This window comes from Haematobia irritans, chromosome 4, assembly GCF_050003625.1.
Source record: "Haematobia irritans isolate KBUSLIRL chromosome 4, ASM5000362v1, whole genome shotgun sequence".
NCBI classification, from domain to species: domain Eukaryota; kingdom Metazoa; phylum Arthropoda; class Insecta; order Diptera; family Muscidae; genus Haematobia; species Haematobia irritans.
In genome coordinates, this window is record NC_134400.1 from 107,021,106 (window position 1) to 107,046,409 (window position 25,304).

At 35.1% G+C, this 25,304-nt stretch overlaps 2 protein-coding genes across 2 annotated transcripts; one reads left to right on the forward strand and one right to left on the reverse strand.

Moving 5' to 3' along the window:
- Positions 1-1,191: 1,191 nt before the first annotated feature.
- On the reverse strand, positions 1,192-24,464 carry LOC142236892 (erythroid differentiation-related factor 1). Its single transcript, XM_075308174.1, has 7 exons — positions 24,121-24,464; positions 21,743-24,056; positions 21,219-21,684; positions 20,764-20,947; positions 20,564-20,691; positions 2,205-2,395; positions 1,192-2,057 (listed from the first exon to the last, which is right to left on the reverse strand). Exons 1-7 carry the CDS (start codon positions 24,136-24,138, stop codon positions 1,576-1,578), a joined length of 3,783 nt encoding a protein of 1,260 aa, XP_075164289.1. The 5' UTR covers positions 24,139-24,464; the 3' UTR covers positions 1,192-1,575.
- LOC142236893 (2',5'-phosphodiesterase 12) lies at positions 9,919-12,049 on the forward strand. The gene is made up of 4 exons (XM_075308175.1): positions 9,919-10,309; positions 10,370-10,627; positions 10,685-11,642; positions 11,707-12,049. Exons 1-4 carry the CDS (start codon positions 9,965-9,967, stop codon positions 11,973-11,975), a joined length of 1,830 nt encoding a protein of 609 aa, XP_075164290.1. The 5' UTR covers positions 9,919-9,964; the 3' UTR covers positions 11,976-12,049.
- Positions 24,465-25,304: the final 840 nt, after the last annotated feature.

A 25,304-nucleotide genomic window follows, 5' to 3' on the forward strand; every position in this document is an offset into this window, starting at 1 on the left:
CTCACGCATACTCACGCACACTCACGCACGATATTTTGTGGTAGGACTCACGCACACTCACGAAAATAAAATTTGTACTCACGCACACTCACGCACGAAAACGTCGTGACTCACGGAAAATACCGTGACTCACGAAAAATATCGTGACTACGAAAAATAACGTGACTCACGAATAATTTTATGATTAATTTACCTTACCGAAGTGTCTGAAAACATGAGCATTATTAAAATCGCAAGTGTTATTAAACTCTTAACATCCTAGGTGTCACTAAAATTGCAATTGAATTTAACTCTTAAGCGTTTTATGTTGGTGAGCGGGAATATTTTCGTGAGTTTAATACGTTACTCACGCACACTCACGAAGATATTATTTTCGTGACTCACGCTCACGCACGACATTTTCGTTTGTTAATCACGCTCACGCACACTCACGCTGTTGTCATGAGCGTGACTCACGTACGAATCACGAAAATTTTCGTGAGTCACGACAATTTCGTGCCACGTGCACACCTCTAATTCATACTCGTATGTTAACTGAAATTAATTTAGCTCTCGAACTATATTCTATTTTTGAATTTGGTTACCTCTGCTGATTTCCCTTTGGAAAATCGTGAATTTGTCTCGTGAATCACGTGAATTGTCGTGAATCGTGCATGAGAGCGAGTCTTTAAAAGTAGTTCGTGCGTGTGAGTACGGGTTTTCATTTCGTGAATGTGCGTGAGTGGGATTGGCTACCACACGTATCGTGTGTGAGCGTGCGTGAATAAATATTTTGCTTCGTGAATGTGCGTGAGTGTGAGTGAAATTTCAGTCACGCGCACACGTCTAATTGTCACCATTCTATGGTGGTGGGTATAAATATATTTGAAAGCGAAAGGAATAGTAAAATTCTGTACATTAGCAACAACTTCTCAATACATTATAAACAATTTCTCAAGTCGCAATTAATTTCTATGTTTCAAACGTATTAGAGAATGTGTTGAAGGCAAGCAATTTGCAAGTTCAATTTAATTTATGATGGTGATCGAGTTCAAATTAACATGAATTTACATATGGAAAATGCTCATCCTGCGTTTGTAGGATTATTTGTTTGTGACAAAAAGACGGTTTCTCAAAAAGTCGACTGTAGACCTAATGAGTAATGCCCTATTCTATATATGGCCCTATGGTGCAAAATATAAAAAGAGGGTATTTTTGAAAGAATCGAAATTATTTATTTCTATATGTTGTAATATAAATAGAATTATAGTAGCATGATACTACGCCATCCTTATAATCAAGGATGGAAAATGTAATGTAGTAAAAAAACGTAACGTATTGTTATAAAACAAGAATTACAATTATATAGATTGCAGGAACTTTAACAACTACAAAAAAACAAAACGATTTCGGTCATACATGGCCATTTTTTGGTTAAAAGATCAAATATATATCGGTTTTCGTTTTTGTTTTTTACCAAAAAAAAAACTAGAGGCGACGAATTGTATACTAAAGATTTAGGAGTGAAGACCACACAACAATAAGAATAAAAAAAGAAGAACCAAATGGTTAGCATGTGCAACTGCTTGGCAGCTATTAGTTTGTATTATTAGTTCCATTGTTGGTGTTATTGTTTAAATTGTTTGCATGTATTCGCTCCCACTGAGTCAGTTTCTCCAATAGATTGGCTAACTGTTGTGCCAAGACAGTCACACTTGTCTGCCCGTTCTGAGACCCTGTTATTTTTCTAATATTCAAGGTTTCCATATACATCTTTTTATATAGATCTGCTTTGTGTTTAGCATCATCCTTTGCGTTAAGCCACAATTTTATGAGGTTCTTTAGGGCATTTTGTAACCGACTCTCAAATAAGAGTATATGTTTTTGAAATTCAGCTTCACTATTACCTCCGCCAGCCGCAGTCGTTGCTGTAGCAGAATTGTTGGCAGCTGTTGTTGGCTGGTTATCAGTCGAAGAATTCCAATTGCTTAAAGCGTATTCGAAGAGTGGTTTCGAATTAAGACACAATTCTAGTACTTGGGAAAAATGTTTAATTTTTTGCATATTATGAACTGAGTCTGCAAATAAAATAGAAACATATATTAGAGTCGAAATTCATAAGAGTGGTATAGAATATAAATCAATAGAATTTAAACGATCATTCAAACCATTTGCTTTTGACTTGCTCTTATAGAGATACATTCGTGCGTTATCATTTTACTTACTTTCAGCCAAAAACTCTTGCAATGATATACGTTCCAGCTGCACCACTATATAATCGGCTGCTTCTCTTAGGCTATCTAAAATACTGGCCGCCTTTTCGTAATGGTATTTGCACAACTGAAGAATAGCTTTCGGTAAAGTAGTCGAATCGCTATAGTTATTTCGTAGTTGACTATGATGGAAGGATGCAATCCTGCAAAAAAAAAAAAAAAAAAACAATAATATAAAGAAATTTATTAATTGATTTATGCACAATCATAATAAATAATGAAAATAAATAGAACAAAATAGGTGCTAAACTCACAGGTTTACAAACTAAGTTATTAACCCCCATTTTCATGAAGCTCCGTTAGTGCTACGTTAGCTAACGAACTTTTAAACCGTGATATCTACATATCTGTCATCTTGCGTATATATTCCATATGCCAGTTAGAAACTTAACTGCTGAAAAGTTAAAGTTAACCGGAGTTAAAGTTAACCGGAGAAAAGATATTTCCATTTTTCTTTCTGTTAACTGGCAGTTAAAGCCTAACTGAGCTACATGAAAATGGCCGTAAATAAACTTGTCACAATTAGTTATTACTAACATAGATCGGTTTGTATAGCAAATCGGCCATATCGAACCCCGCAATTTTAGTATATATATCTGGTCCAACAATCATGCACAAATTGGTCCATACATAAAAAAAAAACATTTTCAGAGTCAATCACGAAATTAATTGACCAATCACGAAAATGATCATATCAATTACAGAATTAATTAGAAACAAAAAATATATTTTATTAAAAAAGTAGTTGGTACAATTAAAAATTTAGTTTATTTTGGTCGAAAAACTCAATTAATTTTTTAAATGCGGCAATCAATTACACAAGGGAACAATGGTTCTGTTGATTAAGAATTATATATCGTTTATATCATTTATGTTATTTGGGACGCTGAATCCAAATCTGCACTTGTTTTTTTTTCTATCAGCTCGATTTTTCGAGATATACCGTTATGTTCAAAATTAAGGCTCCTTCGCTACACACAATTTTTTTTTTTTTTTGGTTCAATCACGAAATTAATTGATCAAATTAATTTTTTAATTGAAATGTCTTCAATTACAAAATTAATTTATACTATTAATTTTTGTGATTGATTTTTGTTTCAATTAAAAAATTTGTTGAATGAATTAAAATTTTAATTGAATATTTTTTAAAACTCAATTAAAATTTTAATTGGAAAAATTTTCGTGAAATTTTTTCTGTGTACATATATTGGAATAACTTGAAAACGGTTCACCATATTAAATTAAAAAAAAAAAATCCGAAAATCCCAAACAATATTCTCTTTAGGCCGCGCTTACATTGTGTTTAAATGTTCCAAGTCATTTTAGAGATATCGTCATTTGGATCACACTCCTCTAATTCCATCGCTGTTACTTAACCAGGAACATCTGAACAATAAACAAATTCGTCGTCTTCGGAAAGGAATGGAAGTAAGTTGTTTTCATAGAGGACCAATAAAATTTATAGGTGTTATGAGTTTGCTACCGCAACCATAAAAATAAAATAATCTGTTTTTATTACTTAATTTTTGTACCCTGCGCCACACTGTGGAACAGGGTATTATAAGTTAATATGTTTGCAATACCCAGAAGGAGACGAGATAGACACATGGTGTCTTTGGCAAAAATGCTCAGGGTGGGCTGCTGAGTCGATATTGCCATGTCCGTCTGTAATCAAAGTCTAGGTCGCAGTTTTAGTCCAATCGACTTCAAATTTGGCACAAGTATGTGTTTTGGCTCAGAATAGATCCCTATTGATTTTGGAAGAAATCGGTTCAGATTTAGATATAGCTCCCATATATATATTTCGCCCGATATGAACTTATATGGCCCCAGAAGCCAAAGTTTTACTCTAATTTGCTTAAAATTTTGCACAAGAAGAACAATTAGTACTATAGTCAAGTGTGCCAAATTTGATTGAAATCGGTTCAAATTTAGATATAGCTCCCATATATATCTTTCGCCCGATATGGACTAATGCGGTCCCAGAAGCCAGAGTTTTACCCCAATTTGGTTGAAATTTTGCACAGGGAGTAGAATTAGCATTGTAGCTATGTGTGCCGAATTTGGTTGAAATCGGTTCAGACTTAGATATAGCTCCAATATATAGCTTTCGGCCGATTTACACTTATATGACCACAGAGGCCAATTTTTTGCTCCGATTTAGTTGAAATTTTGCACAGGGAGTAGGATTAGCATTGTAGCTATGCGTGCCAAATTTGGTTGAAATCGGTTCAGATTTAGATATAGCTCCAATATATAGCTTTCGGCCGATTTACACTCATATGACCACTGAGGCCAATTTTTTGCTCCGATTTAGTTGAAATTTTGCACAGGGAGTAGAATTAGCATTGTAGCTATACGTGCCAAATTTGGTTGAAATCGGTTCAGATTTAGATATATCTCCCATATATAGCTTTCGGCCGATTTACACTCATATGACCATAGAGGCCAATTTTTAACTTCGATCTAGTTGAAATTTTGCACAGGGAGAAGAATTAGCATTGTTGCTATGCGTGCCAAAAAGTTGTGGACCGATTGTAATGATATAAAGCTCATTTTATTCGAAATATGTTTAACTAACAGTTTCTGGACAAAGACTGTGATATTTGTCCCATGTTTATTTTTAAAATTTTTAAGAACAAAAAAAAAAAACAAAAAACTATTTTTTGTTAAAAATTTTATTTTTTGTTTTTCAAAACTAAAACAAGTGAGTAAAGTAGAAAGTCGGGCGGGCTATATCATACCCTAAACCACCTCTACTTAATTGGTAAACATAGACATTTGTGGGCTATCATTGGTATAGGTTTTGGGGTATCATTGGTATAGGTTTTTGAGATTTCCATATTTAAGAACATAAAGGCTGGGTACATGTTTATGGGAGTCTTGTCACAATCTGAGCAGAAATGTCTAATATTAGGAGCTATAGATTATTTTGCACCTAAAGAGTTAGTATGCCACTAATATTGAGTCCATTATTAAAAAGGAGGAAATAGGTCGATTAGTTGTGGGTAATAAATCCAAATTTTGTAAAAATCGGTCAATATTATTATGTAAGAGCTACATGTAATCTAAATACGATCAGCTAGTACATCAAAATTTGAAATTTGAATAACATTGGTTAATAAATAAGAGTATTATGGCCAAATATGGCAAAATCGAGCGATGCATATATATGGGTCCTAAATCTAAATCTGAACCAATTTGTATAATATTTTGCAGGTATGATTGATACCACAGAAGGTTACCTTGTGTAAAATTTGAGAAAGATCAGTAAATAAATGAGGCCTCTTTGGTCAAAAATAAGGCTATTAGGGGCAAATTTTTCAAAATCGGACGATACATATATGGGAGCTATATCTAAATTTGAACCAATTTCGATGAAATTTCGATACAGTTAGTGTTATAGAAGATTACATTTAGCCAACTTTGGGTACGATCGGTTGATAAATAAGGTTTTTATGGCCAAATTTGGGAAAATCGGGCGATACATATATATATGGGAGCTATATCTAAATCTGAACCGATTCAAAACCGATTTCGATGATTTGTTGCACATAAAGTTAGTGTTATAGAAGATTAGAGTAAGCCAAGTTTTAGGTAGATCGCTTAATAAATAAGGTTTTTATGGCCAAATTTGGGAAAATCGGGCGATACATATATATATATATGGGAGCTATATCTAAATCTGAACCGATTCAAAAAGTTCAATATTGTTTCCCTGTGTTATTTATTGAGTTGTTGTTTATTTATTTATAATTATTTATCCTTTAGATGAAATAATTTTCTTGTAATTTTGCATGAGTTTACACTTTCTTATGAATTTTCCGATTATAAAGGGTGATTTGTTAAGAGCTTGATAACTTTTAAAAAAAAAAAAAACGCATAAAATTTGCAAAATCTCATCGGTTCTTTATTTGAAACGTTAGATTGGTCCATGACATTTACTTTTTGAAGATAATTTCATTTAAATGTTGACCGCGGCTGCGTCTTAGGTGGTCCATTCGGAAAGTCCAATTTTGGGCAACTTTTTCGAGCATTTCGGCCGGAATAGCCCGAATTTCTTCGGAAATGTTGTCTTCCAAAGCTGGAATAGTTGCTGGCTTATTTCTGTAGACTTTAGACCTGACGTAGCCCCACAAAAAATAGTCTAAAGGCGTCAAATCGCATGATCTTGGTGGCCAACTTACCGGTCCATTTCTTGAGATGAATTGTTCTCCGAAGTTTTCCCTCAAAATGGCCATAGAATCGCGAGCTGTGTGGCATGTAGCGCCATCTTGTTGAAACCACATGTCAACCAAGTTCAGTTCTTCCATTTTTGGCAACAAAAAGTTTGTTAGCATCGAACGATAGCGATCGCCATTCACCGTAACGTTGCGTCCAACAGCATCTTTGAAAAAATACGGTCCAATGATTCCACCAGCGTACAAACCACACCAAACAGTGCATTTTTCGGGATGCATGGGCAGTTCTTGAACGGCTTCTGGTTGCTCTTCACTCCAAATGCGGCAATTTTGCTTATTTACGTAGCCATTCAACCAGAAATGAGCCTCATCGCTGAACAAAATTTGTCGATAAAAAAGCGGATTTTCTGCCAACTTTTCTAGGGCCCATTCACTGAAAATTCGACGTTGTGGCAGATCGTAAGTCTATTCATGATGAAATGTCAAAGCATACTGAGCATCTTTCTCTTTGACACCATGTCTGAAATCCCACGTGATCTGTCAAATACTAATGCATGAAAATCCTAACCTCAAAAGAATCACCCTTTAGTTATAGTTGAATTTTTCTTTAGATTATAGTCAAAATTGAATGGACCAGATAATACTATGAAACTAATTATTCCCGACGAAATGTTTCATTATATTTTTAATTGGATATTTTGTTTTAATTAAAACATTTAATTGGGATAATTAATATTTTTTAATTGAAAATGTAAAACTTTTCACTAGTTTTCTTAATTGATTTTATTTTTAATTTGATTAAAAAGTTAATCTATCAATTAATGTTTTAATTGATTACGTTTTCAACTTTAATTAACTTTTTAATTAGAAATATTTTGGTGATATATTCTTCTTCTCCATTATTTGAAAATCAATTGTGCGAAATCTCTACTATAACTTTTTATAACTGCAACATGGAAACTCTTTCCAACATGTTAGGTGGTTGGCAACGTCTTTTCAAACAGCTGACAATAATGAAATGTCAAAGAGGTAACATGTGTTCACTAGGGATGACGTTGTTAATTAGTTTGGGAATTTAGATTCATTTAACGGGATAACATCACCTGTAGTCAACTTCAAATACAACGAAATACATTAGGGATAATAATCAGAATGAACAAAAAAACGACTATTCGACCTTTTAATTTTAATTTGTAGAGTTTTCGACTTTTTGAGAATTTGGAAAATACGAGTTTTCAAGTTGAAAGAGAAAAACTTAATTTAAAAATAGGCCTTTCCAAAATATCGAGCCCTAAAAATTGGCTTATATCCTTAATTTTTGGCAACAATGGCAAAATTTGTTTTATTAAATTCAAAAAAAAAGCATATTAGTGCTAAGATCACGTTTCGCACGAAAAACTGATATACTCCATATAAAAAACGTTAGCGCGGAATAAATGCAAAATCTTTGTTTTGAGTATTTACAAATACATATTTATACAACCCTGGATTTTTCGCACGAAATAGACAGGCATATTATTTCGCATAAATAAGTTAACATCCCTGGGTTTGAGACCCTATTTACAGAGATAGATGAAGATATTCGTTTTTCACAGAAACGAACTTAGTACTAAGCATTAGGTATGACTAAACTCTTTTAAGAACATTTTGTTTTTAAAAATGCTGTCGGAAAAGCCTAGATTTCAATATATACACCCCTGAAAATTTGCATTTTTCAATTTTGAATTAACGCAGAGGCCTTCGGTCATGGATTGAGATATTATTGAAAGTGGAATGACGCGTACCAAAATGGGGGAAATCTAATTTACCATAAGTTGTTCAAATATCCGATTCTATGTCACCAGAACTCCTGAGAGGAATAATCCACCGAGAAAAACTTTTTTTTTGGAAACTGGGGTTGAACCCACGACCCTGGAATGCTAATCATTGAACACGATGGGAATGTAATGTGGATAATGTATAATAAAAAATTTGTCGGGGTAGCCTAGTTTTAGAGATATTAACGCCTTAAAATCGATATTTTCCTTTATATTTTTGTTGACTGGTTGCAATTTTTTATAAAACAGAAATTTTGCCTATTTGGTAAAAATAGTATATTTTAAAGAGAAAATATTAAGTACAAATTTTATCGAAAGAGATATCGACCTCAGATTGTTTTGACCACTATGGCTACATTTTTATATAAATTAAAGAAATGTTTGACTACACAGAAATAAATATCCCCAAAATATTTCCAATTAAAAAGTTAATTGAAGTTGAAAATTTTTTTCAATTAATAAATTAATTGATACAATTAAATTTTTAATCAAGATGGAGACATTAAGTCAATAATTGAAAATTTTTAATTAAGTAATTAATTGATACAATTAATTTTTAATCACACTCGAAAGACTAAGTCATTTAAAAAAAGTGACGGAAATCTTTTTTTAATTTTTAACTAAATTTTTTTTCAAAAAATCAATTTTTTAATTAAATTAAAAACACTAAGCGAGTTAAGAAAATAATTGGAAATAGTTACGTTTTCAATGAAAAATTGATTGAGTTCTGCAATCAACATCAATTAAATTTTTAATTGAATCAATTAAAAAATTGAAATTTGCTAATGAAATCAATTAACTTTTTAATCAATTAAAACTGTGATTGATAGTATCATTTTCGTGAAGACATTGAAATTGAAACATTTTTTGTGTGTATTATCAAAGTATGTTGGTGTATAATCAAAAATCATATTAAAGCACATTATATATAATATCATAATTTCGAGTAAATTGCGAATTCAACGAAGAAAGTTTTATACTTTGTAAGTCATTAAAGAGGTAACACAACAAGATTTGTTTTTTTGGTTTTTGGAAAAGATAGTACAAATTCGGTTTTTGTTTTAAATGGCACGATTGTTTTGAATAATTTTCCATTTTCTTTTTTGTACATTGAAGAAAGTGGAAAATCAAAATTTCGAAGTATCCGGGACCTCTTCGAGTTCATAGTTAGGAAGTTTTTTATATGAATTCTTAATATAGACTTTATTACCAATTATTTGGATACCATTTATATTTTTTATTTATTTATTTCAATAATTCAATATTTACAAAGAAATGTTCGTCTCTGCGCCATAAAGGCTTTAGTAGAGACTAGTTGGCAAGTTTCAATTCATAAATATTTTAAAATTATTCATTTAAATATAAAGACAAAAAATTATATGTTTTTTTTTTTAAGTAACGTTTCAATTCTCTCAAAGAGATACTGTTTCAATTGGGTTTTAAAAACAGAAATTTCTCTTAGGTAGATTATGAGCGATGGATATCAAATCTAATATAAAGAGTTATGAAAACATTCGGGATGTCTAAATCCGAATATAACCCTTTCCGACAAAAACCGACATATTCAATTCAAAAATCTATGCTCTGGCAAAAACGTGGACCAATCGGACAACTTTTTCTATAGCAGATATAAGCCCATGCCATTGGCACAATACAAATCACGATATGGCATCCCTAACACACAAGAACCAACCAGCAATGTACCAACATCGTTATGCTAAGGTGTTTTCTGAAGTTCACTCGCTTTGAGCTGATTCCAAAACAGGCAAGAACTGCTGCCTCTTATACTCAACGTAAAGTTGTGATGACTGTCGATAAAGTTTACCTACGCAATGACCCTTGTGAACAAGATCTACATATCAACTTTCGTTATACCAATGAAGAGCTGAATATTGACAGAGATTTTAATTTTTGCCGTAAACTGGATGAAAAACTAGAAGGAGCTCTAACCAGAATACGAGGAAATATTGAAAAACAATTCAACAAAAAGTTGAAAAAGGGAAAAAAGAAATCCACAGCGGAAGTTCAAGAACCAATTCCAGATGCGAATGGTGGAGAGGTATGCAGTATGGAGAAATTGTACTTAAAAAACTACCACGTTTTATTTTCTCCCCCATAGATAACAGTTGAGTTTCGAAAAGACAATGCCAAGCTTGAGGATATTACATTCGCCGAAGTCTTACGGGACACACCCTCGTCCAATCTCACACTGCATATATTGGATAAAACATTTGAAGTGGTCCTAAATCAGCCATGGGTTGTGAATGTTGTTTTACCGACGTGTATAATGGCTGGATTCCTAGTATACCCGAGCAAATTGGATATGAAGTATGCCGATAAAGTTTCTTCCAAAGCAGAATGGTTCAGATCTAAAATGGTAAATATTCCATTATTATGAAAATGGACTTAGTACCAAGAAACATTTATCTTCCAGCCTCCTTCAGGGAATATACAACATTCGAATTGGACAAAATGTGGCGAGGGTTTTTTCTATGAAACTTCAAACGACGATGTTGGTCATTTACTTAAGTTTGTTTTGACTCCAGGAAACACACAGGGTAATTTTGGCCCATGTGTAGAGCAAATAAGCAAGAATGAGGTACAAGCTGGGCCTGGACAATGTCCTTTTGAGACTAGACACTACTTTACCCAAAATCGTTTACAAGGAGATTCTCTTCGAGTTGTATCGTATAACATTCTGGCCGATTTGTATGCCGACAGTGATTATTCCCGCTCCTATCTATTTCCATATTGTCCACCCTATGCCCTAAAAGTGGATTATCGCAAGCAATTATACCTTAAAGAGCTATTGGGCTATAATGCTGACATTATATGTCTGCAAGAGGTCGATATGAAAATATTTGACTACGATTTAAGACCAGTTTTAGAAGATGAAACTCAAGCATTTAAGGGTATAATAGCCCAGAAGGGAACTTGTGGCGAGGGTATAGCCACATTCTTTCGTACCGATCGTTTTGAATTGATTGAAAGCTATAGCATAAATTTAGGTGAACAGATAAGAACTCTGGAAGCTTTTCGCCAATTATGGCAAAAAATTCAAAATATTGAGAAACTTGTTGAACGTATCATTGATCGCAGTACAACATTACAACTCAATATATTGAAAATGCAAAATGGGCGATATATCATTGTGGCAAATACGCATCTATATTTTCATCCAGATGCAGATCATATAAGGCTTCTACAATTTGGGTTCTCCATGCTTTACCTTGAGGATATATATAAAAAGTCTTTGAAGAACTACAATTTGGAAAATGAAAATCAGTTGGCTATTATCTTTTGTGGCGATTTCAATAGTGTTCCAGAATGTGGTATTTATCGTTTGATGACTGAACGATATGTCGATAAGGATTTCATCGATTGGAGTAGTAGTAAGTGTCATCGGGTGTAGTCTTAAATGTGAACACATTGATATTTACGCCTACTTTTTTACAGACGCGGAAGAAGCTGTAAAAGGTGTTTCTTTGAGTCAACCCTTTGCTATCAAATCAGCTTGTGGTACTCCCGAGTATACAAATTACACACATCTGTTTGCTGCATGTTTGGATTATATATTCTATCAATGCGATCGTTTAGAGGTAGAACAATTCGCACCCTTGCCAACGAATGAAGAGTTAAAAGCAAACACAGCCATCCCTTCCGTGGTTTTCCCATCGGATCATGTAGCCTTAGTAGCTGATTTGAAATTCAAAGGCCTAAATTAAATGCAATTAGATTAATTTTGTTCATAATAAAGTGTAATACCAATAGGTAAATGTATTACCTCCATGGAAACTAATTATTGGCCAGTGGTTCCTGTTTTACTCATAATTGTTAAAGAATCTCAAAATACAATTGAGGTTCTTCATTATACAGTCTCTCAAGTAGGTTAGCTATCAAATATCTGTCAAGCATTAACATCAATAACAAAGTGCGCAGTACCGCAGCTGAAGCGGCGGGACTGGCAGACGGGCGTGATGAACGCCGTCGCGCTAACCCTGCTGACGCTAGAATCAGGGAACTGAATCTATAGATTAGTAAGATAGTCGACGAGCACAAGCAGAACACATGTTTAGAGCACCTGAAGCAATGTAACCTAGGCACAGGAACAGGTAAATTGTGGTCAACAGTGAGAGCCCTCTCGAACCCCGCTACGGGGGATGATGGGATTTTAGTCGCCTTTGGCGACGTGACCGTCACTGGTCCGAAGAGATGCGCTAAATAAATACATCAACCAACAATTTGTCGAGCATCCCGAGAGTGATAGAGCGAAAAGGAGAGCCACTCGTCGCATACGTGGTGTCCGAGCCGATGACACACCACAATTTACCACAGCTGAAGTTACCAATGTCATCAACAGCGCGAAACCATCCAAGGCGCTGAGCCCCGACGGAATTTCAATGCTAATGCTGAAGCAACTGGGAATACTGGGAGTTGAGTACTTCACCACACTCTTCAACTTGTCCTTAGAATCTCTCATTATACCCGATGTCTAGAAAATGGGTAGAGTGATTCTACTACTGAAACCAGGCAAAGACTCGAACAAGGGTGAATCGTACAGACCGATATCCCTTCTCCCGCCAGTAGCCAAGACAATTGAGGTACTACTCCTCCCCAGCCTTGTGGAGAATTTTCCCAGACGTCCACCATCAACATGGATTCCGCAAGGTTCATAGTACGACGACAGCCTTGTTGCCATTTCAGTACATAATTATATGGGACTCAATCAGCCCAAGCCGTGTCACAGGACGGCCCTCGTGGCGCCCGAGGACATCGAGAATACGTCCCTACCGGCAAAACCCCGTAGAGTTAAACAGGGAGTTCCCCAGGATTGGGTTAAATATCTCCGGCACTGTTTAATCTCAACCTGTCCTCAATTCCACCCCCTCCTGACGGCGTCGAGATTTTATCATATGCGGACGACTGTACAATCCTAGCATCCGGGCCCATTGTTGATGACATATGCGATTGTTTAAACGTCTACATTCTTGATCTTACCAGTTATTTCACTGCTAGAAATTTGAGGATATCCGCCACCAAATCCTCAGCCACACTGTTCACTACATGGACGGCGAAAGTACGTAGGCAGTTGAATGTTAGAGTCGAAGGCGAAACAATTCCGACAGTGAACTACCCCAAGATACTCGGGGTCACATTCGACGGCCTTTTTAAGTCGTCTGCCCATCCACTGCAATTTGTAACAAGCTCCGCGGTAGAAACAAGGTCCTCAAGTCGAATACCTTGAAATACACGTTTTATAGTTGAAGCCTATCGGTTAAGAAATTTAGAATAAATTTTTCCAAATGGATAAACGTTCATCTTTATACCTTCAATATTGATTGTATGAAATTGTTACCTCTATCACCCGAAATAAGTCGATTCGAATTCTGTATCCCTTATCCAAATGCAAAATATAGTGATAGATATGACGAAATTAGCTAGGAACTATATTTAGGGTAGACACATATTCATGCAAATCGCGGTAATTAGATCATGACCACACAGTGCCAAGACTATAAAAATGGAGGGCACCAATGGAGTCAATTGGGTTCGCTACCAGTGTTACCTTTGTACAACTTTAGTGATAAATTTACCATTTTTTTTCGAGCAGTGATATACTTTTGTGCAAACTTTTGCTTGTGCTACTTTTTACGATTTTACTTTACTTTTTTGTCATACTGTGCCACTTTTTAGTTACATTAATTTATACAGTAATATCCCAACAAAAAACAAGTACATACGGCCGTAAGTTCGGCCAGGCCGAAGCTTATGTACCCTCCACCATGGAAACTTCTTCTAAACACTGCCATCCTCAATCGAATTACTTAAGCTGCGGTAACGCTTGCCGATGGCAAGGTATACGTGCTTTGTATGGGGGCTATAAGTAAAAATGGACCGATATGGCCCATTTGCATACCATCCGACCTGCGTCAATAACAACTAATTGTGCCAAGTTTCAAGTTGATAGATTGTTTCGTTCGGAAGTTAGCGTGATTTCAACAGACGGACGGACGGACATGCTTAGATCGGCTCAGAATTTCACCACGACTCAGAATATATATACTTTATGGGGTCTTAGAGCAATATTTCGATGTGTTACAAACGGAATGACAAAGTTAATATACCCCCCATCCTATGGTGGAAGGTATAAAAACGTCGTCAAAAAAGTAGTGAAAATGTTCTTTTTGGATCTGGAAGTGTTGCAAAATTGGCGCTGAAGCAATGCATTTAATATGGGCTTGTCATTGGAATATTTTACACATTTCGATCGTAAATAGCGTTAAGGTTACAGATATGATTGGATTGTTAACATACCGACTTCACTAGCCCAATATTTGTGAGCAATTTTTCAATTTCTTAACCATACTATTATCAGTGTATACTTTTACCGCCCAAAAGTATGCATAACAAATTTTCTCTAGCTAACGCTGTTCGCTACCATGGGATTTTATTTTTATTTGCAGTAATGAAATAGAATAATAAAGTGTTTGGAAGAAAGTTTCTGTTCTTACCAACCAGCAAAATTTGATCAAAAACGTTACGATACGATATTTTTAAAATTTAGTAAAATTTTCTTTAAATGTTGGTAACTTATTTTTGACTAGAGTGACAACGGTGGTATCAGTTCGAAATTTCAGACTAAGGGGGTTAAAATTGCTCAAGAACATATACCAGTATAAAACGATAATGCCTTTAGCACAACAATTCAAGGATTTGTTGAGATTTAGAAAGTGACATAAGATTTAGGCAGTGACATAGAAACATATATGAATATTTGAGGATAGAGCTTCCCAAATGGGGGGGGCGCCCCCCCTAGGGGGGCGCAGCGTCATTTTTGGTTGAACAGGTTTTGTATCATTAAATTTGTTAAAACAACACTAATTGTTAAGTTCAATAAAACATCAATAATATACTACAAAAGAGCATATGTTCACATTTCGATATGTTCATTTATAACTACAGTGAGAAAAGAATAGAAGTTACATGCAATTCTATAATTTGTTGTAGGTTTCCCATTATTAGTCGTTCACTATATTTGCAACGGCTATATTTCTTGCTAAAATATCCGAACCAGTACCCACCCAGCAAAAAAAGCGTCGCCAAAAAAGTAGTGAAAATGTTCTTTTTGGATCCGGAAGTGGTGCAAAATTGGCGCAGAAGCGATGATTTTAACATGGGTTTTTCATAGGACGGATGTCCCTCATTTCAACAGCCGTTGCACTGAATTTGCATCACTTCTTAAGGTGTGATGCGAATCCAGTGATTTGGATGTGAATTAAGTTTTTTTTTTTGATATTTTGACGAATAAATAATTTCTAAAATTTTTTATTATTTTTAATGCATTATAACGCTTGTCTGAAACGTATGACATCAAATATTTTCAAAAATTCGAAATTTTTCTAGAAAGGATTTTGCTTTTTTTCGGCAAAATTTAAATAATTTGCACTATTTTATTAATTTTTAATCTGTTTTTAACCCATTAACCATAATAAAACTTTAAATTTCCCATTAAAAATGTGAAAAAAGCGAGTTATAAAAAATTGACTCAAATGAACTTCCTGTGCAGTTAAAATAAAGAACATCTGTGGAAGCGTTTTTTGCTGTGCCTTTAGAAGAACTTCCAATTTTTTTTTTGCTAGGCACTTTTGTATTCACACATTTTAAAAATTTTGAAATCATTTTCGTCACTTTTAGACATAAAGTCAAAATATCTGTCTTGCCTTCATGTTGAAACTGATTTAAGGCGTACTTTATCAGTAATAGTACCAAATATTAAAGATCTAGCTAATGAAAGGAAAAATTGCCAAATTTCCCACTAATTGATAAACTCTTTTATATTAATATTCATAAACATTTTTATTTTTAACTATTTAATTTATTATTGTTAATCATATTTTCAGCTTTAGTTAATATTTATTTTTGTTTGTTTGGGTTGGGGGGCGCAACGAAATTAATACATTTTTTGGGGGCGCGAAGCAAATTGGGTTGGGAAGCTCTGATATAAAAAATATCAAATATTTAGGGAACCCTATGAAATTTCGATTTCTCGATACACACGTAGGGAATCCGTCTATAGAGAGGCTAAATAAAATATTTTCAGCATTGCTGTTTAGTGGTACACAAAATACCGCTATAGGATATAATGAAATATCAGGATGGGAATGTGGGTCAGATTGAATATAATATATGCCGCCTTAAACTCAGTTTGAAGCGTGATAATATATTATTAAAACATAATATTTTTTGTTTTGTATGATTCGTATTTGAAATGTTCAAGTATTAATCTTCCAAATACATATAAACATTTCAAAGAATTGTTTGACTTATATTAGAATTTGAATTCGACTAAATTCGACGAGGTTTTCAACATGCTAAAAAGTTGCCACCTTAATATTGTTGGCGTAACTGAAACGTGGCTTAAATCTTATGTGCCTAACAAAGCCGTTAATATTCCAGGATATAAATTCTTCCGTAACGATCGTAGTGGCATGCGTGGTGGAGGTGTGGGCTTATATGTTTCTGAGAAATTAAGGGTTCGGCCGCTCGCTACTGCATCGGATCCGAATTCTTGCGAAGCTTTATTTTTAAAGATAACATCTGGATCATTTGAGTTCGTGGTTGGTGTCGTATATTTGCCTACGGGTAATCTTGATTCTCTTGAAGATCTCATCTCTGATATGTCTGTTAGCTTTTCCGATATTATAATCATTGGTGATTTTAACTGTGATATTTCTGTTTCTAGAAAGTATGCTAATCTTAAGTTAATGTTGACACGTTGTAATTTGTCTGTTCTACACAACAATATGCCCACTCATTTTGATTTGAACCGTATGTCCGCTTCTATTATTGACTATGCTCTAGTTAGCAACACTTCTGCGGTTATCCGCAGCAGTCAATTTAATTTCCCAGCGCTGAATTCGAAGCATGCTTTCTGTCTTGTGCAATATTTAGTTCCAAACCAGGATCAGAACTTGTTTTATTCTTACCTTGATTATACTTCCATAAATATGGACAATTTGCTATGTGATATAGAAAGTGCAGATTTTACGCCTCTTTATCTCACAAATGATACCGATTCTCAGATAACTCTTCTGAATTGCATTTTGAATGAGTTACTTGGGAGAAATGTACCTGAGCGGACAAGGGCAATTAATAGCATCAGACCACGCTGGTATGACAATGATGATATTAGGCAAGCAGTTTGGCATCGTGACTTAGCGTACCGTGCTTATATTGATAATCAGTGTATTAGTAATAGAGACACATACAAAAGATACAGATCAATAGCTCGGAGGGCAATAAGACGTGCTAAACGAGCGTATGGTCTTCGCATGTTTCAGGGTACGTCCAATGCCAAGGAACTCTGGTCTCGGATTAGTTCCACTGGGGCACTTGATTCTGACAACGCCTGTGATAATAACTGTGATATAGATCTTGACCTGTTGAATAATTATTATACATCCTCACAATCTAACTATGTGCAATCTAGTATTAATTATGATGTTTTGCGTGATAACTTTAATTTTAGGAATGTATATCTGGACGAGTTACACAGTGCAATATTTAGAATTAAGTCCAATGCCTTAGGAACTGACGGTATTCCCATTCGCTTCATTAAGATAGTATTTCCGTACATTTGTCATCACATATTACATGTATTTAACACAATACTTATGACTAGTTGTTTTCCGGCTTCATGGAAGCTAGGAAGAGTTACGCCTCTCAAGAATAAGGGCACTTCGGGTTCAAATTGCAGTGATTTCAGGCCTATTTCCATTCTTCCAGCGCTGTCGAAATGCTTTGAAATCTTGATAAAGGATCAGCTAATTGCGTATCTGGATAATTTTTCTTTAATTGATCCATGTCAATCAGGCTTTAGAAGTCGCCATAGCACGACGTCGCTTATGGTAAAGCTTACAGATGATATCAGACGTGTAATTGACAAGAGAGATCCCGGAATTCTTGCTGCTCTTGATTTAAGCAAGGCTTTTGATTCCGTGGATCACAACTTATTAATACATAAACTCTACCGGCAATTTGATCTGTCGGTTTTTTCCTGTAGACTTATTTCGTCCTTTTTATCGAACCGTTTCCAATTTGTACATAGTGATGGCCGTAGTTCATGTGTAAATCCAATTTCTTCAGGTGTTCCACAGGGATCTATCCTTGGTCCTATACTGTTTATGTTATATATTAATGACATTGTACATTGTGTTCAACATGTTGATATGGCTATATATGCCGATGATATTCAATTATTTAGTACCTGCGCATCTGGCACGACGCAAGATGCTCTATTGAATTTGGATCATGACATCGGTCATATTTATAACTGGGCTAGCAGAAATAACTTGTCCATTAATGTCAGTAAAACAAAGATCATGGCTTTTGAAAATCCCCGCCAGCCGATCACACTGAGAGATATTGTGATCCAAGACAATTTAATTAGTTTTAGTGACTCCATTATTTCTCTTGGGTTTCACATTGACCATAGACTTAAATTCGATTTCCATATAGCCAAGATATGTTCAAAAGTTAACTTCGTTCTGAAGAAACTATATAGTTTGAACGTTATTCTCCCGCTTCCTGTGAAACGAATGCTGGCGCATTCACTACTTATGCCACATATTTTATACGGTGTAGAGGTTTATATGGGGTCAAGTAGATCAAGTTTGTCTAAACTTACTTCATGTTTCCATTCTCTGCTTCGTTTTGTATTCGGTAAAAACTGTAGACACAACTATTCACGCTTTGCTAATGAATTTCTGGGATGCTCGTTTGAGCGTTATCTTGATATTCGATGTCTTTGTTTTCTTCATGGTGTTTTGAAATCAGGTAAACCAGCATATCTTATATCTTATTTCCGGTTCTTGAGTACAACAAGGACCACTCAAATACGCATTGAACATTTCAACCATAATATTCTGGAGCGCTCGTTTGCAATTCGAGTTACCAGACTGTGGAACTCCTTACCTCAAAACATAAAGCAATTATCGAATAGTGTTCATGTTTTCAAAAAAAAATTAATATCCCATTTTTCTCACGAAGCTTAGCAGTTTAGTCATTGACAATCTCTGTCTCACACTTATTCATTATTTTTTTAGAAATGTGCATTGAGGATTTTGCTAGATTTTTAGATTTTTAAGTTTTTTTTTATAGTTTTAGAATTTTTCGTGTTAGTGCCTTAGCAATTTTTGATGTATGTACATTAGCGTAGCTAGACAATTTTCCTAGGGGGGGCTGTAGCCCCCCTAGCTAAAAATTTATATTTCATTTATTTATATTTCAATTAATGTTTTATTTCATAAAAATTAATAAAAAAAAAATTAGACATCAAAATAACTCGAAAATTAATTTATAATAAAGCATTTCCCAGGAAAAAAATTTGGAAGTTCTTCCAAAGACACAACTTTAAAAGCACTTCCAGAAGATGTACTCCCAATGATGTACTTTATTTTAACTACTCAGGAAGTTCTTTAAATTAAATTTTTTATAACTGGGTTTTTTCATACTTTTAATGGGAAATTTTAACTTTTTTGTTTCAAATACCTTAAAAACGAAGTAAGAATTCATAATATGGTACAAATAATTTGAATTTTGTCAAAAAAAAAAAATTCTAAATCCAATCTGAAAAACTTGTGAATTTTTAAAAATATTTGAGGTCAGACGTTTCCGACAAGCATTAGAATCCATTAAAAATTATAAAAATTATTTATTTGACAAAATATAACAGAATTTTTTAATTTACATTGAAAACATTGAATTCGGATCACACCTAAAGAAGTGATGCAAATTCAGTGCAACGGCTGTTGAAATGGAGGACTTCCGTCCTATGACAAGCCCATATTAAATTCATCCCTTCTTCGCCAATTGTGCACCACTTCCGGATCCAAAAAGATAATTTTCATTACATTTTTGTCGACGCTTTTTTGGTTGGGCTTGTTTATTTTTTATAAAAATGGAAAATCGTAAATAGGTTTTCAAATTCTGGGGGGGGCTAAAATTTTTCTGGGGGGGTCTAAGCCCCCTCCCCAGAGGCCTTCCTACGCTTATGTGTATGTAATTAATATTTTAAATCTCATGATTGCTCTACTTTATATATCTATCAACATATGGCCCATGGGGGCTCAGTTTGATTAAATAAATAAAAATATAAAATATAAAAAAAAGGTGCTAGCAAATTCTTTAAAACCAAAAAACTTTTACTTTTTCGTATTTTCATAAAGCAGAAGCTAAATTCTGTAACCGAATTGCATGGCAGGGTTCAAATAGTTATTATAGTTATTAATAAAAAAAACAGATTTATACTAACCTTTGATGAATTAACCCAGACCGATAAGTGTATATAATTTGTCGTGAACCTGGATGTTCAATATCACAGAGTTTCAATGATTTTTGTAAGAGATCCAAAACTTCCTTTTCCAAATCACTTCGACAGGTCTAAAAAAGAAAAATGTATGAAATTAATCAAATTTTATAATTAAGAAGAGATCCGCATTCACACACACGCACCTCATCGGCTCTGCTACCATCCTGCAGTTGTTTGGCCAATGTAAATGTTGCCGTAGACAACTCCCAATTGACCAAGTCCCAGAGTTCAGGGTTAGATTTTCGGGATCCTAGTACATCTTGGGCCTTTTCATAGTATGAGAATGCCTCATTATAAAACCTTTTCTGCTGCTGCACCAGATCGATACTAAAGATACAAGATGCTTAGTTGTATGACACAATTTGAGATACAAGATCTACAGTGAGCGCCAAAATAAACTGTACTGTACGAATTTGTTTCAGACAACTTTTTATTTCAGCCTTTATATCTACGATTTTATTAACCATATTAGCTAAAGAGTATTTAAGTCTCTGTTTAAACTTAAAAATCGAAAATTAAAAACTCAACGCTCTTAATTACTCTTAATTAAAACAAACCCTTTGTACAGTTTATTTTCACGCTCACTGCATATACTCACCTGTTGTTATTTATAATGAGATGAGCCCGGAATCTCATAAATCTACCCATATTACAGTACAAAAAAGCCATATTAACATTGTCTTGCACCATACTAAATGCCTTGATGCCCCTTGTTAGGCAGTCATAGGACTTCATGGCCAACTTCAAGAACAATGGTTCTTCCTGTGGGGATTTTACATCGGTCTCAACATCGTCTTCTTTATTTTCGGTAGCAGACTCGGCTGAATTTTCCTCCATGTATTTGGTATATTGTTCTTGGGACCAAAACATGTACTTAACTCCTAATTCATTGCGAACATTTCCTAAACGACGTAACAGTTCATGGCGAGCATCCTCATCTGAATTATCTTTACTATGTGCACTTATAACGTCATCCAAAGCATTTTCGTAACAAGCGCAGCTTGAAACCATAAGATGCTCAACGTTTTCTTGAGGTATTATTAGGTCCGAGCAATCGTCTGAGTCTAAAATGTTTACAATTATGCAAAATGCTTACCCTTCTACACCCATGTATGCACTTACCTAACTCCTTTTCTAGCTCTTTTTCTATGTATTTCTCGTCATCGTGTATTCTATGGAAATCTTTTACATTTGCATCAATATTTTCCCAATTTTTAGCCATTTGAAACAGGCAATCCCCAGCCCTTCCTAGCAAGCACCTTTTTTGTGAAACCATTGTGGAGACATATTTTAGGACCACATGTTGACATTTACAGGACATATATATGTAGCGTAGACTTAAGCCATATTTGCTCTCCATGTATTTGTGTTCAGCTAAAGTTGCATAAGTCAAGCATGCCTTTTCAAGTAATAACAATTTCAAGTGTATATTCCATGAACCAAAAAGTTGGGAGTTAAAGCTAACGGCTATTTGGTGGTGTGCCGTGCTGCTGTTCTCGGATGTTTGCGAGGCTAGCATTGGCTTCAAATCTTTACTATGAGATTTTTTCAACTTAGACTTTTTCGATTTATTTTCCACCATCGGCTTGATCAAGGGCTGTTCAGGAGATGGTTCCAACTTTGTTGGGGAACTTAGTTTTTCGTAGGGCAGCGGAATGGGTTTGAATGGTTTTGCCATATTGGGATTTTGTTCTTCATGCAATATTCGTTGTTTCTCCTCATCTTTAGCTCTTGCTTCGGACTCTTTAATAAATGTCTCTTCATTTTTATTGAAGAACTGCAAACAGGAGAGACCCTGATTAATATGACTCAAAGATATCAGGCATCTCTCCTCTACTGTGGCAATAAGCGGCGAAGGCCGTTTCTTGTCCAATTTTGATTTAGGTTGACTATCGTAAGTGAAATCTTTGAGCGTATCACAAATATTCTGCACTGCCACATTATGATCTGCTTTCATTTCGCACGCTTCAACCTCATCGTATTCAAAATCGTATTCTTCGACCTCCTCCTCCTCCTCTTCATATACTGATTGTGTATCAGAATCCGTTTCATATATATCAAACTTGGGATCTTTTGGATCTATTCCCGCGGGAATATGTAAATCAGAGAGGATATAATGAGATGAGGTAACAATTTGTGGGTATTTCTCTTTGGGCAACAATTTAATGCAGTTATCCAATAGAGCCCTTATATTCCCAGCAGTCTTTGATGAAATCTGTGGTGTGCGATTTTTCATATTACGTGCCACGGTGTACAGAAGCATCGCAACAGGCACTGTAAATGGATTTTCCTGTGTCTCATCACACTCATCGTCTGAAGACCCTTGCTGATTCTTGCACAACGTTGTAAGATCGTACAGTTTAACTACATCATCATTACGCCCCTTGAAGAGCCAGTATGTGTGACCCTCTTTGGTGGCATTGGCTTTAAGGAAAGAGAGTATATTTTGTGCAACATTTTTCACCACCTGCGGAGAGAACTGTGAATCTTCCAGATATGGCAAATCTTCGGTTTTTATTATTTCGTATTTTTGAACTATGCCGTCTAAATGATAACACATTACCACCTCTGGTACATTACACATAAGATTGTCCAACCAATAGTCAATCCCGGTAAGGACATTAATCGGCTTGGCCATGTCACGAAGTCTCAGACTAATACATGGCCTATTTGGTCCACCAAATATGGGCATGTCCGTCCCAATTAACATGCGTATATCCTCAAATGTCCATACCACATTTCGTTGGAAAACATGCGACGAATTTGGATCTGGCACGTTTTCTTCAACTTTTGGTTCTGGTAAAAGTGGACCAGTAAGTGGTAATGCTGAGTGCTTTTCTTTATCGTTCGTAGTCGATGCATTAGTCTCACAGTTGTTAGATTGTTTCAGAGAGTAGTACAAGAACTTGGAGAGCAAGTTTTTGGTCTGTATTGCCTCACGCGATTTGTCTTTCAAGCAAAAATTGTGCCCACCTTCCCCATATGCCAATATCTGTTCCATAATAAATGTTCTCAACCATGTCCAGTCATCGTCAGCCTTTCGCAACAGGTATTTTTGTATATCAAACTCGTCCAATAGCAAGGTATTTCCCACTTTGTGTACCGTCATGCTTACCGCTCCCTTAGAAGCATAGGGAAGCTTAAGTAACTTCTTTATATTCTCAGCATCTGCTACAACATCCACCTCACCTACACAATCCGGAAACATATGGGCCATGCGAAAACTCGCAAAGCCGGGATTATGATACAAAGCCTGTTGTAGACCATAGTTGCTATCGGCACTGGTTAACCAATTTGATGGAGGTAGGTTAAGGTTCGTGTTACATTCCAGTCTATTGAACTTTACTGGTGATTGTACCTGGGAAAATTTAACCACAGCTTTCGACTTGACAGTTTCCTCCACTTCATGTGGCTCAACACTTTGACACGGCTCAATCTAAAATGAGTAAGTACTCAATTAGTGCGAAGTATTCTTTATTTTATACAACATGTTTACTAACCTCAACTCCACTTTCCATTTTTGTTTCAGGAATTGGTATTACATTATATGAATATCAATTTCTGCACCTGGTTCGTTTCTTCCAATTGTTTCCAGAATAATTGGTCGCAAAGTAAATGTTTACGTCTAATTGTCTGACAACAGAGATTTGTAACGGAAAGAGGCGTCCGCTCTCTCACTCTCTCACTACTTTACCAAAATTCAAAGTTCAATAGTAGTAATATTCGTTGATAGTTTTTATAAAAACGAAGTAGATGTTGAATTATTTGTTAATTTTTTATTTTGCTTAAATAGGCATGATATTTTTAAATTTGTTGAATGGTAATATAAAAAAGAGCGATGATCCATTAAGGTAATAATGATGTCAATACAATAACAATTATGTTTGACAGTTCAATATACCAATAATAATGAGCCGTACGCACTATACGTTTATTTATACAAAATGTTTGCGTCTGAAGTGCATATATTGCGCCGTTCATTACATAATGCGCTTTACAGACTATCAGTTATTCCGGACGACAGTGCTCGTGTCGAATATACCCCATATATTGTGCACATTATAATTAAGTCCGAAGGCATAATCGATACTGCTGCATGTTTATGGGATCGATAACACATTTACCGATTATTTAGTCATCGCCGACAAGTCGCATCGATCCGACACACTGTAAGATTCCTTACAAACACCGACATTCCGTCCGGAATAACTGATAGTCTGTAAAGCGCATAAGTTTATCCGGACGAAATGTCTGTGTTTGTAAAGATTCTTACATTGTGACCATCGTCGCCGACAATTATGGGAGGTAAGTAAAATAAAGTAAAATATCGATAAATGCGTTATGATCCCATTAATGCGCTTTGCAGACTATAAGTTTATCCGGACCACAGTGGACATGACGAACATATCCCATATATTGGCCACATTATAAGTTAAGTCCGAAGGCATAATCGATACCGCAGCATGTTTATGGGATAAAATACACTCTTATGCGCTTTACAGACTATCAGTTATTCCGGACAGAATGTCGGTGTTTGTAACGAATCTTACAGTGTGTCGGATCGATACGACTTGCCGGCGATGACTAAATAATCGGTAAATGTGTTATCAATCCCATAAACATGCAGCAGTATCGATTATGCCTTCGGACTTAACTTATAATGTGCACAATATATGGGATATGT